The sequence below is a fragment of the Saccopteryx leptura genome, chromosome 8 (assembly GCF_036850995.1).
Source record: "Saccopteryx leptura isolate mSacLep1 chromosome 8, mSacLep1_pri_phased_curated, whole genome shotgun sequence".
In the NCBI taxonomy this organism is placed as follows: Eukaryota; Metazoa; Chordata; class Mammalia; order Chiroptera; family Emballonuridae; genus Saccopteryx; species Saccopteryx leptura.
In genome coordinates, this window is record NC_089510.1 from 31,618,962 (window position 1) to 31,636,748 (window position 17,787).

The window sequence follows — 17,787 nt, forward strand, 5'->3', positions numbered from 1 at the left end:
AGAAAAAACTAAGAACTGCATGATTCCATACATAGGTGGGACATAAAAATGAGTCTAAGAGACATGGGCAAGAGTGTGGTGGTTATGAAGGGGGGGAGAAAAGGGAGGGAGAGGGGAAGGGGAAGGGGAGGGGCACAAAGAAAACCAGATAGAAGGTGATGGAGGACAATCTGACTTTGGGTGATGGGTATGCAAGATAATTGAATGACAAGATAACCTGGAGATGTTTTCTTTGAACATATGTACCCTGATTTATTGATGTCACCCCATTAAAATTAATAAAAATTTATAAAATAAAAAAAGGAAGACATAGATGTGACCAGGTATATGAAGATGTGTTCAGCATCACTAATTATCAGGAAAATGAAAATCAAACCCACAATGAAATACCATTTTATACCTATTAGCATGGCTGTCACCAAAAAGACAAGAGATAGTAAATGCTTACAAGGATGTAAGGAAAAGAGAAGAACCCTTGTGCACTGTTACTGGGAATATAAACTGGTGCAACTGCTGTGGAAAACAATATGGAGTTTCCTCAAAATATTTTAAAAAATAGAACCACTATATTATATAGCAATTTCACTTCTAGGTATATATTTGAAGGAAACAAAATCCCTATGTCAAAGAGATATCTCCACCCCCATGTTCATTGCCACATTACTTAAAATAACCAAGACATGGAAACAATCTAAGTGTGGATGAACAGATGAATAAATAAAGAAGTTGTGATATAAATATCACATACACATACATCACATACATACAATGAAATATTATTTAGCTATATAAAAAAGAAAATCCTCCCATTTGAAATTACATAAATGAACTTTGAGGGCATTATGCTTAGAGAAACAAGTCAGACAGAGAAAGACAAACAAACAGGAGGTAAATACTATATGATCTCATTTATGTGTGGAATCTTAAAACTTAACCAACAAGCAAAGCAAAAAAAAAAAAGAAAAGAAAAGAAATTCATGGAAAAAGAAATCAGATTTGTGGTTATGAGAGATGGGAGAGGAAACTGTAAGAATTGGATAAAAGTGATTAAAAAGTACAAACTTACAGTTATACAATAAATATGTTCTGTGGATAAAATGTACAACATGGTGATAATATCTAACACTGCTTTATGGTATATTTGAAAATTGTTAAGACAGTAGTCCCTTAAATGTTCTCATCACAAGGAAAATATTTAAATGATCACTGGTGTTCCAAAAGAAATAAAGTAGAGAATCACCTATTTAATCAATATAATTCATGGGTGGGTCTAGCAAAATGAACCATCTATTTTTGTGTTAGGTTTTGCTTAACCATTGCATTGTTCTGTGCCCACAACAAAGCTGGAGTGGGTTTGGAATACTTGTCCTAGAGAATATGCACTGGCTCTCTGTGTAGATCAGATAGGACAGCTCTCCTGCCTTCCTCCTCTCGTAGTGTGTTGGTGCTCAAGTTGTGAAGAGGATGTCTGCTTCATACTTTGTATCTGTAACTCTAATTACTGCACCAGATGAGGCAAAATAACTGATCCAGGCTGCGATTGCTTATCATATCCTGATTAATCCACAGTGATAAAGTGCAGTGGAGAGAAGAACAATTAGTCAGCAAGTTCAGTGACTGAATAATTCAGAGTCCCTGCCCTTCTCTACTTTATTACTGAAGTTCTTTATGGAATGAATATTTCACTTTCTCTGCTTGTGAAAGTAAAACCCATATGCTTTTTTCTTCTTGAAAAAATATGACCAAACTTCTCCAGTTTAGAGAAGCCAGTATTGATATAAGTCTGCACAGTGTGCCTCAGTGCTCCTATAGCACTGCAGACAATGGCTTGCATTTGCTAACAAAAAACAGATGTGAAAAACTAAAGTGGCCAGAAACCTGCTCAATAGAGAGAGGAAACTTGACTTTCTAATCCACTTTAAGTTCTTCATCAGCTGCCGGCATTTCATATAGATGAAATATCGATACCTCTTTGGAACTTCTTAATCTTTTAGCAACAAAACCTCCATATTGTATAAAAACTTAAGAGGAAAATTAACTTGGAAAAGTGAGTTGAAGCAGTATATATAACATCTGTTCTTTAAGCAATTCTGTTTATGTAATTCCAAATACTGCTGCTCTTATTTTACAGAGACAGAAATGGAAATGATATATAAATTACTCTTATAATCTGCTTAAAATGGTATAAATTAGTTTTGGAGTATCTACTAGGAAATAAATTATTTCTAGGTGAGGTTTCTATGGTACTATAAAGCAGTGCACTCTTCAGCATACAGAAAAGGCTCTTCCTATTATAGTGAAGATATTTTGGCTCATACTTTCAATTTTAAACCAATATTACTTTTAAGGGATAAACCATGGATGCAGGTGTAATCACATTCATGGGAATACCTACATTGAACTGCCCAGAGCCCCCATCCGTTCACAATAGACTTACCCATTCGCTCCCCATGTCTCCATCCACAGTTTCAGAGAGCGCCCAGGGCATCGCTGCTGCCATTTGAGGTGGACTGTCTTGTTCCTTCAATCATTAAACTGTTGTGGTTTGTGGAATGGGGTGGAGGTGGTGGTATAAGAAGAAAAATCCTATTCCCGTGTTTTACACATTGCCGCTTGAGTACTAGAATGGACTTATTTGAGCTGAGTTTCACAAAATTTTTCATAAATCATTTTTCATAGAGATTCGAAACCAGTTAGTTCCTCAGACAAGGAAAGGAAGTCAGACAAAACACATCCATCCTCTTCATGATTTATTTATTCTCTACCTCCCTCTCTCTCTCTTTCCCCTGGCCTTTATTTATACAGAGCTCTCCCTCTTGTAAGCATGTGAATCATACCTCTAGATATTTAGTGGGAGTATTTAATATCACTAGACAGAATCTACCTAAGGGTGTCTTCTGCTAAGTCAAAATATATAGTTGTGATTAACAAACTCAACTCTTAAATAAGAGTTACAGCATTAGCATCACCTGGGAGTCTGTGAGGAATGCACAAACCAAGCCCTACGCAGATGTACTGAATCAGAATTCACATTTTAATAAAATTCTCTAGTAATACATATGCACAGTCAAGTGTACTAAGTGCTGGTTAGACATGGCACTCGTGACGCTTTACTAGCTTTGTGTCACCACATAGCCACTGTGCTTCTGCCAACCTCAGGGGCTCTCATGCATTTTTCTTGCTGTTAATGACAACAGGGATCAGCAAATCCATCACTATTAATGTGAAATGATAATTGGTCACCAAGAATAATGCATTTAAAAAAGTTAAATACCTAAACAAAAAATAAAAACCCATTATATTCACATTACTTAATGGGTTGAATTTTCTTAATTAGTAGTCAGAAAATATCTGACATTAAGGATTTGGATTAAAACTTGGAAAATAAGAATCATCTCGGGCAGTTGGCAAAATACAGATAGAAAATGCAAATTCTGGATGAAAAGTTTAAACAAATCTCTATTAACTGTGCACATATTTTGTTTTGTCTGTGAATCTTAGAACTTAATATTACAAAGTTGAAAACCATGTGTGCTTTTTGTGAAAGAATTGAATCAAGTATATTTTAATAAACATTTGCTGTGCATTTCTAAGGTGCTCTGGGAAAACCCAGAGCTTTCAATGTGTTCATAATTTAGTGAGAAAGTAAATATCCATCCTAGATATAATGTAAGCAATATTGTAGACTTACAGCTAAAGTGGTGAGGGAAAGAACACAGAAGAATAATTATATTTTATTGGGGAAATGAGAAAAAGTAATATTATAGGACAACGTTGATATTAGTTTTTTTTTGTTGTTGTTGTTCTCAGCCTATTTCTTTTCTTATCTGAATACTCCCATGAGTAGCTCATCTATCATTGTTGTTTATTATTGACGTGTTCAATATTTGGTGATTTTCAAATTTATATTTTTACTATTTTCTATCCTCCAAATATTCGACTAATATTTTCAACTACCTGCAGTATCTTTAGCTTGAATGTTCCCATATGTACCTCAGCCTTTCAAACACTGAGCTTATCTTTTCCTTCCTATATTCCTTATTTCAGAAAATAAGCCCCTCAATCACTAAAGCTGCAAACCTGAGGGTCAGTTTGACATTCCTTTCTCTTCATGGCAGCATTTATTCAATTCTTTAGAAAATTTAGCCAGTTAGAACTATTTCATTATCTCCCCAACAATTCTTTCCAAACACCTCTGCCCTACCAAGACATGGCTGAATATAAGATGGTATACAACTCTCTCTTATATCATTATCAGGCTATATTATAGTGGTCTGATTTTCTTCTGTCTCCTCTACTCAACCATAAGCTCCTTGAAATATAGGAGTCTTGTTAATGTCTTTATCTTCAGTGTTTATCACAGAGACTCATACATAATATATATATATACAACAAATACTTTAAATTTGATGTTGAGATGAAGTAGTGTATAATTTAGATATTGAAAATAAATAGAATAGCTTCTAGCTTGTAGAAATTTGATGACACTGATTTTGTGTTTTCAACTTCTGGTTCTATATACCTCATTCTTTTTCTTTTTTTTTACATTATACACTTATCCCCAGAATTGCTTTTCATACAGGTTTACTTTTTTATAGAATTGGTCAAGAAACATTTTTGAGCCACTGCATTTCAGTGCCAAGCGCAAGCCAATAGCACAATTTGGAGGTGTTGCCATGCTCATTTCTATTGCAGAATATATGTGTGCAAATTATTTAAATAATTGCATTTATCTGTGCTCTTATTACTCCAGGTAATAAGAAAAAATGTTAAATATTCTGACACCAGTAAAATAAAATGTTCTCAAACTTAACAATATTGACATGTGATGAAAATCACCCCATCTACCACAGGCTAGGAATACTTAACCTCCTGTAGATGCCGTTAGTTTTAAATCAGTCGATTATCCCGTTGTTGAGAAAAAGAAGAAAGTTACATATACTTGCTGGCTATATGACTGATATACTGCAAATAGCTCAGTAATTATGTCTAAAGGGAAAAGTGTAATTAGGTGTTCTAAAAGTGGAACTTTATTGTGGATAAAGAAGTAGAGGGAAAGTTTTTAAGAACTGGCTCTATCTCCTCTCTTCTCCTGTTGATGTGCAACCATATTTTATGAGCCCCAAATCAGGTCATATTTTTATACAAAAATAGATGGTTGACAATGTGATGGGATATTTAAAATTTGATAATTTTAGAAAATCTGAGACAAGCTCATTGTCTGATTGATAGGTGAGAGAAGCACAGAACATTTCTTTATTTTAACCTGAATTTGATTGAATGCTATATTTTTAAATTTTTGTGAAAAGGTTGGCTTGGTTAAAATATTGAGAAAAAAAGTGCCATTTTGGCAACGTAATAACACATTAAACTCTGTAAGCAAGTCTGCCATCTTAAACATACTTGGTACCTTTGAACAAAAAACACTAAAAATAACATTTTGTTGTTATTATTAGCTTGTACTGATTGGATTGTTTAATGCTTGAGTATTGTCCCAAAAAAATTCAGAATTCAGGACAGGGATTGAACAATAAGAGGACTCAAAAATTTAGTTATTGAGAGCAACTATTATTCAGTATCTTTAAAAAAATTCTCTACTTTTGACAGAAATTTCCCATTGGCAACTTGAAGAAACATTTTACCCCCTTCAGAGACTCACAAATGGAAAAATTGTGCTGAATGGATGTCTTTAGTATCTACATCCAGGAAAAAAAAATGTGTTCCTTGGAAGGGACAGTAAAAAGTCTTTAGAAAAAGGAGTTAGCTTGGATTTGAACAGGTCTCTTTTCTTATACTGCAAAAAGCCTTTAGTTTGTTGTCACATCTCTAAGTAGGATCAGCTTGTAGCAAATTCAGTTCCATTGCAGGGGTTATAAGTGTTCAGTTATAAAGCAGAAAAGATAAGTGAACTATACATCTGAACAAAGTAACCACTGCCATTTGTAAAGGTACTCTAAGCATCAACTGATTCCTCTCAAATAAAAGTGAAGAAGCTTGTCTTCAGTTAGTTTAAGAAGAATGATATTTCTCTTTTGTAACATATTTATTGATATATATTCATTTGATACATTAATGACATACCAATGATACTTTTTTTCTATTTCACTGGACATAAAGAGAGTTATTAGTGAACTTTCTAGTAGCTGAGAATTTAGTGTGACATTAAGGCAGACATTTTGTTACTTTACTGAGACTATTTTACACACGAAGCTCTTCTGTGATCTTGCCTGTGTGCTTGCCACTTGTTGTCATTTCCAGACACTTGTTCTTCCCATTTTAAATTATAATGAAAAGGGAACTGTCCAGCTCTCCACTAGTCTGAGCATTTTTTCACGCTGTGTTATTATTTATGTTGTCCCTTCCATGTTATAAAAATTTCACTTTATGTAACTGATTGGTATTGATACTTCAAAATTCAGCTCAATGCTATCTTCTCTAGGAAGCTATTCCTAACCAGCTGGTCTGGGTGAGGTTCACTTTTTACACAATCCCATAGGTCTCCGCCCAATCCATTTGAAAATGTGGACCATGTCTATCTCCGCTTACAGACTACAAACTACTTGACAACAAAGGCCACTACTTTGTAAACCTACAGTGTAGTGTGTTGCTTTGGAACTGCATGTGATTAATTGATAATTAATTAATTAAACACCCACTGGCACACTTTGATGACAATGGAGACAAATAAATAGGTTTAAGGTGCATTTTGAAGTATGTAGTCACTCAATAAACCATTGTTAAAATGAACTCTGTTCTGTTAGTAAAGAGCATTATTTTAAAGTCAAGGTTGCATTTAAACAGTTAATGCTTCTGAAGGCTAATAGAGATACCCTCCCAACTGAGAGTGGAATTTATTATTTTCTGTGTTAGTAAAGTGTAATTCATAATAAATTCATTTTAGTTTTCTATCCCCAGTGGGAATATTGCTTGAAGTTTTCTGTAATAACTAGCTTAATATTCTCTTTTGGTCATGAAATTTTTTTTTGCTTGATAATGACTTTAAAATCATAACCAAACAGATACATTTTTTTATTGACTTACTCAGATCCTGAAAGTATGATTCACTTCGCTAGCAGAAAGTGTGTAGAGAATACTCCAACGAAATATGCCCTTGAACACTTCCTTCAACTTTATATCAGAACTGAAGTATTTAAGAAAATTAATTCAATACCAAAAATCCCAGAATTCCATTTACCTAGGTGAATACGCTATCATTGACAAAAATATCTACTAATTTGTTTGTTTATCCTTTTTATTTTTGAACAATCAAGTGCATATGTCTAAATAGCCTACCCAGATTATGTTTTGTGTCCACAGTCTGAAAACTTGATGCGTGCTTCAGATTCTTTATCAAAATGGTAAAACTACAGTTAAAAAAGTAAGAAGCTTACTGCATTAATTTTTTTGGGCTGCCATAATCAAGTGCCACAACAGGGTAATTTAATTTAAAAATCTCTTTTAAAATGAAATTTAATGGAGTGATTTTGATTAATAAAAGTACATAGGTTTCAGGTAAACATCTCCATAATAGTTGACCTATTGATTGCACTATGTTTAAAACATTGGAAATTCATTGTCTTTCAATTCTGGAAGTCAGAAGTCCAAAATCCCGACGCTATGCCTCTGGGAGGCTCTAGGAAGAATCCTTCCTTGCCTCTTCTTAGCCTCCGATGGAGTTTGCTGACAATCTTTAGCATTACTTGGCTTATAGATGTATCACTTTCGTTCTCTGTCTTCACATGACATTCTCTCTGTTTTTCTGTCTCTTCACATAGCATTCCTTAGGACAGCAGTCATATTGGATTAGAGACCTACCCTACCTCAGCTAAACTAATTACATTTGAATAATACTATTTCCAGATAAAGTCACAATCTGAGGTACTTTGCTTTCGGACATCATTGTATCTTTTTATTTATTTATTTTATTCTGAAGAAGGGGTACAATTCATCTTTTAACAGTTACCAAAACCAATAAAAGTAAAAGTTCTGTCTCAGGCATGTTACCTAGCAGGCAACTTTCCAATTTTCTACATATCTTTTTTTTTATTACATGTAAAGAAATAACTAAATAAAGATATGAAAAGCTTGTATGTGTGTATGTGTGTATATGTGTGTGTGTGCGCTCACACTCACCTCTACAGACCTAGAATGGATCCCATCACTGTCAATCCATAGTCATGGAAAACTGTGCTGATTGTGTTTCACAATTCCATACCTAGTTCTTTTTATTGAGGCACAGTGATTGGCAAACTTTTCTTGGAGTGGGTTATGCGTTTTTCTTTGCAGTATCCGCACAATATTTTTCATTTTCTTTTTCTAGTGTGATTTAACATAGGTAAAATAAAATAGAATTCTAATGGATAGCTTTTGTTTCTGCATTCTGGATAAGAGAGGTTACAAAATAGCAAAGCGATCCACATTCATATGTGTCATTTGTGGTGAGCCTCACTACTCTAGACAGATCTAGATAATTTTGTTATTTTAGTTCTGAATTTCCTCAGTTACCTGATTTTTTCTACTCACTTCCCTAATGATTTGATGATACTCAAACAACAATTAATGTGTGTCTACTATATAAGGAAAGAGAGATGAACTATAATCTCTATATTTAAGGATCACTCCCCAAATAACTAAATCAAATACTATTTTTCCTGGCTACTTTTAAACATACTTTTCACATTGGGTTATGGTGTATTCAAATATAAGAGTCAGTTAAGCAGATTGAAGGGGCAAATAAATACATCAGGGGATGTTAAAGTTATTCTTGTATCCACTACTGTGCTTTTGTGACTTATGTTTTTTTTTATGTATTTTTATTTCAGCTGAAAGAGACATCAGTGTCTACTGTGGGGTGCAGGCCATTACAATGAAGATTAATTTTTGTACAGTACTTTTTTCCGGTTATTCGGAAACTGATCTAGCTCTGAATGGAAGACATGGGGATTCCCACTGCAGGGGGTTCATCAATAACAACACCTTTCCCGCGGTGGTTATTTTCATCATCAATCTCAGCACCTTGGAGGGCTGTGGCAATAACTTAGTGGTAAGATTCCTGTGAAATAGTGCGCTAGGTTTGGCATCATAACTAAAGAAAAAAAAACTACCTATTTCATGAAATAACCAGAAGTTCAATCTATCTTTCAAGAAAAAAATTCCAATAGGACTGAACAAATCACTTTCCTTTGCTGCGTGAGGATTCTGCTCCCAAACATACAATTTTATTTTCCAAAAAAGGTTTTCTTTATTGTAGCTGGGCAGTTGACGGGCTGGAGATGGGCTGTGCTTCTCTAAGCAACATTATTTTGTGTGAGTGACATTGATGAATATTTCCTTACAGTTTGTCATTAGCTATGTTCCTCATGCTTTTTATGGAAGTATCTTATCATACAAAATTGTTTGTTCCAGTGAGTTTGGCAATGAATCACTTGGCCTATTGCTTCCTAGTGACCTCATGCAGAAAGAAAGATGACATATAAAACGAGAAACTTAGACTTGTCGAGGTCTTATGTTTAACATTGAATAATTCACACCAGTGTTTTGTAAAAGAGGGCAGTCAGCATATCCGGTGTGAAATTCTTCATCATGTGGGACTGTCCTTTGAATTTCAAAATGCTTATCGTTTCCAATCTTACCCAGGAGATCCCAGGAACACTCTCGCCAGTCATTGACAATATTGAAACATCACTTGAAATATTTCTATCCTGATTGAAAACTACTAGTCCGTGTGATTTGTTTACTTATTCACACACTGAACACCAAAAATAGAATCGAATAAGCTACTGATTTTCCTGGGAGTTAAAATTAATTGAAAATAAAAAAAAAAATTACGAATTTGGGAGTGTTACACTGAAATTCATTTAGTACTGTGTTTTCATTTTGCTTGTTTAAATGTAATCTTATTGACAAATCCAGCAAAGACAAAAAGGAGCTACAGTGAGCAGGACCACTTAACCGAGTGAAAAAGGAAAAAAAAAAAAAAGGCTTTTCCTCTTCATAAACTATTGTTTTGGATTAAGGGGGAAGACTTGCTTATTTCAAGGACAGAGTTTTTAAGACTTGATAACAGAGAGAGGTAACAGGTAAAAGATTTCTTTATCTCTTCTCAGCGGCCAGTTAGAATATTGTGCCCATAACCATTCCAAGCCTGCAGCTTGAGTATTGTTGACTCTTTATTAAAAACGTTTATTCATCTCTCTGAGTTCTGTGCAGAGAAGTTATGAAGTCGGCCTAAGGGGCAGCAATATAGGTTGATTATTGCATGTCCTTGTTTCTTTGTGGAGAAAGGCAGCACTTCCTCTACTCCCACCATTCCCCAAATCCTGTCCCTCACCAAGCTAACTTCTCTGAGTTTAATTCTTGCTCTGCTGCCTCAAGTAGAGTGCAGGCAAAGCTTGTGTGTGTGTGTGTGTGTGTGTGTGTGTGTGTGTGTGTGTGTACGCGCGCTTTTTACTTTTTGTAAAGTAAAATGATTCAGTGTAAACATTGGTGTGTGTGTGTGTGTGTGTTGTGTGTGTGCATGCTTCACCGACAGAATTGGTGTGTCTGTCAGGTAAGTGGTGAGATGAGAGAAAGAACTGCTTATTTTCCAATTTTGTCTTTGATGTCACCCACTTTGGAGTCTGTTCCAAGGATAATATTACATGGGAAAAATTAAGTACACTACTAAATCTTGAATTAGCATCAAAACATTTTCATTTATAATGATTCTGGCTCTGTTCGTGAACTAGCTAGATAATTGCCTCAGCTTTGCCCATGTGCTCTTAGGTTCATGCCTCAGGTTTATTATATTTTTAAAAATTAAGTATTACAGGTCTTCATAATATCTGTTAAAAAAAAACCTATTGAGTGTCACATGGGTATTTGACCTTGTGAAAAGAGCTGTGTTCCTCTATGGTATTAAGAAGGTCAAGAACATTGTCGACTATTCCTAAAATGGTAGTTCTTAAATTTTAGTGGAGTTGAAGACTACAATGAAAACTCATCGATCCCAAGAACATACACACATGAACAATAGTTGTTGTTTTTTTTTATAACTTCTGGGAGTTCATGATCCCCCTGCAATTCACGTATGAACAACTATTGCCCTAGAAGGAGATGGGGGTGTCCATGTGCCACAGAGGAAGACCCACTAAGATTGACTCTCAGAAAAGTTGTGACCTTAAATCACTTCTTCAGTATTTATTTTGGGGACCTCAATACTGGGTTTAGTGTTCTATGCTGATGGTGTCAACATGAACAAGGGGATCTGATTATGGCCGAGGGAACACCAAGTCAGGAGGCTGCTCAATCACTTCAATCCGTGCTATGAAAAAGACAAGAACTACATGTGGGAGAGTCAGCAGTTTCCTAGGGCAGATGAGATCCAGGGGAGGAGAAGGGTATGTCATGGCGAAGTGAGGGGAAGAGGAGGCAGAGGGAGTCTGCACAAAGGACAGAACTCTGGGGCCGGTGCATTATTAACCAAGAACGGGAGCCTGGAGACTTGAAGGTAAAGTGGGAAGCAAGATCACATCAATAAGGGTCTTTTAAACCATGGCACAGAATTTGAAATTATTATGAACATTTTTAAATTACTTGTTATACTACTCTGAACATATAATCAATCACTTTTTTTTTATTTATGAACTGTTTTTAGCAAATATAAAGTTTCACTCAGTTAAGACACATATAATTACTTATAAAATAGCATCATGTTTGTTTAATCTACAAATCATCATGTTACAGTTGAAACAGACTCTAAAAATGACCTGGTCTAATGTTTTATTTTGCATATGACATGTACATTTTTATATATAGCTATTTAATTATTGAACTTGGTCTACTATTCTAACAGGTATCCACAGTTCCTGGAGTCAGTGCTTATGGAAACACAACTTCAGTACAAATAGGAAATATTTCAGGATATATTGATACTCCAGATCCACCAACAATCATCAGCTATCTACCTGGGCTTCTTTACAAATTTAGTTGTAGTTATCCTTTGGAATACCTGGTTAATAATACACAACTTGCTTCGTAAGTTAGCATTTTTTCTTGCTGTCTCATATTATCTTTATGATTTGAGTCATTTCTTATCCTTAAGGGACTTACAAAGATTTATATGGATTCTTTAGAAGAATTTATTGAGAGTAGCCAAGCTAATGTAATAGAAACCCTATTTATTCTTCTCTATCTATTATCTATCTATCTATCTATCTATCTATCTATCTATCTATCTATCTATCTATCTATCATCTATCTATCTATTATCTATCTATCATCTATCTATCTATCTATCTATCTATCTATCTATCTATCTATCTATCTATATCTATCTAATCTGTCATCTATTTATCATCTATATAAATGGTTATGACCTATATTAACAACTCAAGAAGTGTAATAGATATAAATTTTGCATGTTTATTATATAAATTTCCCCCCAAAATTAAACCTGGCTCCAACCAATCAGGTGTTGCCTTGGGTTCTTCTTGCACCTTTCAGAATTGCCTAAGAACGTGAGAATTCCAGGTGCTTATGCCATCTGGAAGCTCCTGTCTTATATACTTCCAGTGTGCAGAGCATTCACTTGGATCCTGCTTGGCTTCTATCTCTCCCTATGCTCTCATTGTTGTATTCTGCTCTCTTAGCATCTGGGCTTTCAATGTCTCCTGCTGAGGCGTCACCTGCACAGGTGCTGATGATTCACAAAGAAAGATGGCATCACCCAAAGCCAAAGAACTGCAGATACTGACTGAGGTTATAGCCTTTGCTTCTAGTTCTATATTCACTGGTTATTCCCAAAGCACATATTCTGATAGAGGTTTATATATACATTACAACATATTCATTTTGGATTTGTCAAATATTTTTTGACAAAATGGGGTAACTAAGTGAAAGCTTTCTGCTTCCCTTTCTAGGGTTTGCTATCAAGGTGGAATGGTTGTTTAATCTTAGTTAGAAGGGAATGTGAACACCAATTCACTTCAGAAAAAAAATATTCATGCTGGTTTTAATGGCACAATGATGATAAATACCTTGGTCAAAAGCAAGGTTTTAAAGTGGAAAACAAGAAAAATAGGCCTTGAGTCTAAAGGATATAAGTGTGGAGGAAAGCAGGTCATTAAGGTATCATAGTCTCTTTATCTGCCCACCTCCCACCTCCCCAGTGAACACATACCTGTATTTGTGCATGGACATTCACCCAATTATTTAGTAAATATTATCACCTATATGTACCATGCAATGTTCTAGTAGTGAAAAAAGTAAAACAAAATTCCTGATCTCATGAAATTTCTATTCTAATAAAATTGATGAAAATGTATTTGTATCAGATTCAAATTATTTTGATATGATGTTATTCTGAAAAAAAGTCTCAAATAGGTAATAAAAAATGGAAAAAAGATGCTTTTATAAATGAAAAAAATCATAAAGAACAGTTTTCCTTTACTTGGCTGTTCTTGGTTTTTGATTATCTATCTGTAGTGATTTAAACTATATGCCCACTCTGCATCTAGTTAATAGTATGTCAGCCGTATTCCAGAATTTTAGTGCCTTAAATCTAACATTAAGATATAGCTGAAACTATTAATTTAAAATCTCATCAGTGCTTTCTTTTTTTCTTTTCTAACTCTGTTTTAGGTCCTCAGCTGCTATTTCTGTGAAAGAGAACAATGGTACATTTGTCAGCACTTTGAACCTGCTCCTTTATAACGTAAGTTGATGGGTGAAGGATGCTATTTCTCTTTTACCATTCTGAGGGAACATTTATGTGAATGGCTTTTATATAAAAATCTACTGAAAGCCACATTAACCTTGTTATACTATGGTAACATTTATCCATCTTTTCTACCATTTTCATATATCTTAGTGATCAAGGTGTAATAAAAATTTTATTATTTTCTAAACATTGATAAATGATTTATATTTATTTCACAAAAATGATTCTGCATAGCTTTCCAAGTGTCTATCTACTTTTAAATGTATATATTTGTTTTTGCGTGTATGAATGTGATCCATACTCAGGATCAAGATTTGGGGAATTGCAGTTTTGTGATAAAGAGATAGGAATAGTCCAAATAATACTTATCTTAATGGCATGCTTCACAATGAATGTGTTAATAGTTTTCTTTTCTTTTCTTTCTTTTTTTTTTTTTTGTGGCAGAGACAGAGAGAATCAGAGAGAGGGACAGACAGACAGGAAGGGAGAGAGATGAGAAACATCAGTTCTTCGTTGCAGCTCCTTAGTTGTTCATTGATTGATTTCTCGTATGTGCCTTGACCTTGGGGCTACAGCGGACCAAGTAATGCCTTGCTTGAGCCAGCGACCTTGGGCTCAAGCTGGTGAGCCTTGCTCAAACCAGATGAGCCCGTGCTCAAGCTGGTGACCTCGGGGTCTCGAACTTGGGTCCTCCACATCCCAATCCGACACTCTATCCACTGCGCCACTGCCTGGTCAGGCTGTGTTAATAGTTTTAATATGGCTTTTGATTGATGTCAAGTCTCTCACTTTTGAAATAATTAGAGTTGACTACGTAATATTGTATAAACTTTTGTCATGTAATTATCGACACTGGCAGCAAAATGTAAAAAATACATAAACCTCTATTTGTAATTCTAACATTAATTCTCTAAATGATATTTTCATGTTGATTAAAATTTTTTATTCATCTATTTTAAATGCTTGATTTAAATATCAATTTTTAAATTTATCAACTAACATTTTTGTAAATTATGAATCTGATTTTTACATTATTATTCATGTCTTCATGGCACTGTGTTATAATTCACACAACTGATTTAAAAGTCAGTACTACTTTGAATATAATGAGCTATAAATATTGTAGTAGGACATTTTCCAAAGGCATTTAAAAAATCATGTTTATGAGTTTGTAGTCTGACACCACAGAGTTTAAACAACAAATTAAAATGTTGGAATGAAAATTGCTTTTGTTGGTATCATTTTCTGTCATTTCTAAACTTTCTTATGTAAGAAGTTGCCAAGTATCTTGTTGCTACAATCTCAGCAAATATGTACTAGTATTCATTCCCCATATGACCAGACATTTATTATTGTTGTGAACGGTATTTTTAAGTTAAAAGTTTATATTTGCTGATATATATGTATATATAAAGCTCCCTAAGATGGGTGACTAGTGTGGGTTCAATATTATCTGATACAATATTTATTATAATATAATGTGAAACAAGAATTATGATACCTGATCTAAAAAAAGAGAAAGATATACCCACATGACATTCAATGATATCATTATTTTCTGTGAAATTAAAATATTATCTCACTGGAGAAGCAGAAAATCAAAATTTAGAAGTATGAATTTGAAAGAAACTTTACTGTTAAATTCTTTTCTTTATCATGAGAAATAATTTAATAGTCCAAAGAATTTATAGACTCTTAATGCTAAAAGAAGCCTATAATTTAATGGTAACCTTAAGATTTTAATTCTATGGTAAAAGCTAAGAATTCTTGGGTATCAGACTATTAATAAAATAGGTGGTGAGTGCCAAAATACACCTCATTTTTAATCAATTTGTAATAAAAGTATTATTATCAATTGAATAAAAATTAAATTGAATTTTAAAAGTCATTTACTAATACATTATGTAATAGAATTCAACTCTTTCCTCCAAAAGTATATTTTTATTAACAGACTTTATTTTTTAGAGCAGTTTTAGTTTTACAGAAAAATGGATCTCAACGGTCAGAAAGTTCCCACAAGCCTCCTCTGCCTACACTCAGTTTCTTCTGTTATTATAGGGTATACTTATTACAGCTGAGAAATCAATATTGACATATTATTAACTGAAGTCCATCATTTATATTTAAGTTCACTCTTAATGTTGTATATTTTATGGGTTTTGACAAATATCTATGGCGTGTGTCTATCATTACAGAGAATTTTCACTGCCTCAAACTACTATTTCCTTTTAACATGGTACCATTATAGTATTTGGTCATGCCATAAGACATTAAAAAGCTAGTAATTTATAATAGAAAAATGTCTTAATATACTTTTACTAACTGACCCCAAATCATGTTTATTATTTGTTTGGAACACTAACATTTAGCTACTCAAATGTAATTTCATTGCAGTATTTCAAATTAAATACTATTTTAAAACCATGAGGGCCCATGCCTTTCTATTTCACATGCAGTTTCTAATTTCTGACCTTTAGGAATGAGGAAAAGTTGTATTACATGCCTACTACTCTTATTCTCTGGTTAGTCATTTGGAGAAGTTATACCTACCCAGTTTGGATTCAGTGCAATTGATTTTTTTTTTTATGTGTTCTGGGATTTAGTGAATGTACTTAGGAAAATGTATTTTAAAAATTAATGATAGATTGACTACTCTGTTTTCATATATGTGGCTTATTTCAAATTGCACTGTGGCCTTATTTCTGTGAAATAAATATCAGTTTTCTCTTTTGCAGAAATAGAAAGTGAGGATGACCTTGTGAATTTGAAGTATGCCTAAATATTAGTGTTTTCTGAGCAGATACAAAACCAGTAAATCTAAAATAAAGTTAGGGTAATTATGGATGTTTAAAAAAGTTGAAGAAAAATCTAAAATAAATTACATTACTTTAGGAACAATATTGTACTCAGAAGAAAAAGGCAACTATTTTAAATAAAGTCAGAGAATTGCCTTTTAGAAGCAACGTTTTAAGGAAAAAATTTATGATTCATGGTTAAACCATAGCTAAGTCACATCATTTTCAAAAGACTTAGTAGTATAATGCTTGTTCAGAAGTAAGTTTCCTCTGGACATTATTAATGCAAGTATAAGGGGAAAGTGCTGTATAGTTCCTGAACTGTGCGTTACTTGGAGAAGTTGGGAAAGGGAGCCAGAAAGATAACTAAATAAAAGTACTACCTATCAGGAATGGCTAGAGTAGCTATTATCATTTACTGCGATATGGAAAATAAGTGCAGCATATACTCTCTCATTTATCTGGCTTATTTGGGCATAAAATATTCTACATGAAAGCAACTCTTTTTTTTTAATAATTTTATTTTTTTAATAGGGCGACCTCAATAAATCAGGATACATATATTCAAAGATAACATGTCCAGGTTATCTTGTCATTCAATTATGTTGCATACCCATCACCCAAAGTCAGATTGTCCTCTGTCACTTTCTATCTAGTTTTCGTTGTGCCCCTCCTTCTCCCCCTTTCCCTCATTCCCTCCACCCCCTCCCCCTGTAACCACCACACTCTTATCAATGTCTCTTAGTCTCAATAGATGACTGGATAAAGAAGATGTGGCACATATACACTATGGAATACTACTTAGCCATAAGTAATGATGACATCAGATCATTTACAGCAAAATGGTGGGAACTTGATAACATTATACGAAGTGAAATAAGTAAATCAGAAAAAAAAAGGAACTTCATTATTCCATACGTAGGTAGGACATAAAAGTAAGAAAGCAACTATTTAAAGAGTGAAGCATACAAATTATTATTGTTTTAATTAAAAAAATTCGAAATCTGTTGCTTTCTTTTTAGCCTTCTGAAACGGAGTATTTTGCGCCATTTGATGACTTTCAGATTCCAAAATAAACATTAAAAAAATTTCCTTTGGCTGTAGACTAGCATCTACAGAGTTATTGAATTTTGGGGCAATAATTTGCCTCCAGACTGAAAGATTTGAAAGTTTACATTTTTAGGAGATTTTTTTGTTTGCATTCCACAATCTTTTTTTCTCTTTCTCTTTAACAAGTTCAAGGTCACTTCTCAATTTCTAATCTGCTATTTAATCTACTGTATGTTGTGGAGT

At 33.8% G+C, this 17,787-nt stretch overlaps 1 protein-coding gene across 1 annotated transcript in view; it reads left to right on the forward strand.

Moving 5' to 3' along the window:
• ZPLD1 (zona pellucida like domain containing 1) overlaps positions 1-17,787 on the forward strand; it is a 46,650-nt gene that overhangs the window by 6,466 nt on the left and 22,397 nt on the right. Inside the window, exons 2-4 of the mRNA XM_066347571.1 lie at positions 8,823-9,043; positions 11,834-12,015; positions 13,621-13,693. Of these exons, the coding sequence (XP_066203668.1) occupies positions 8,823-9,043; positions 11,834-12,015; positions 13,621-13,693 (476 nt within the window). The remainder of the gene's footprint in view (positions 1-8,822; positions 9,044-11,833; positions 12,016-13,620; positions 13,694-17,787) is intronic.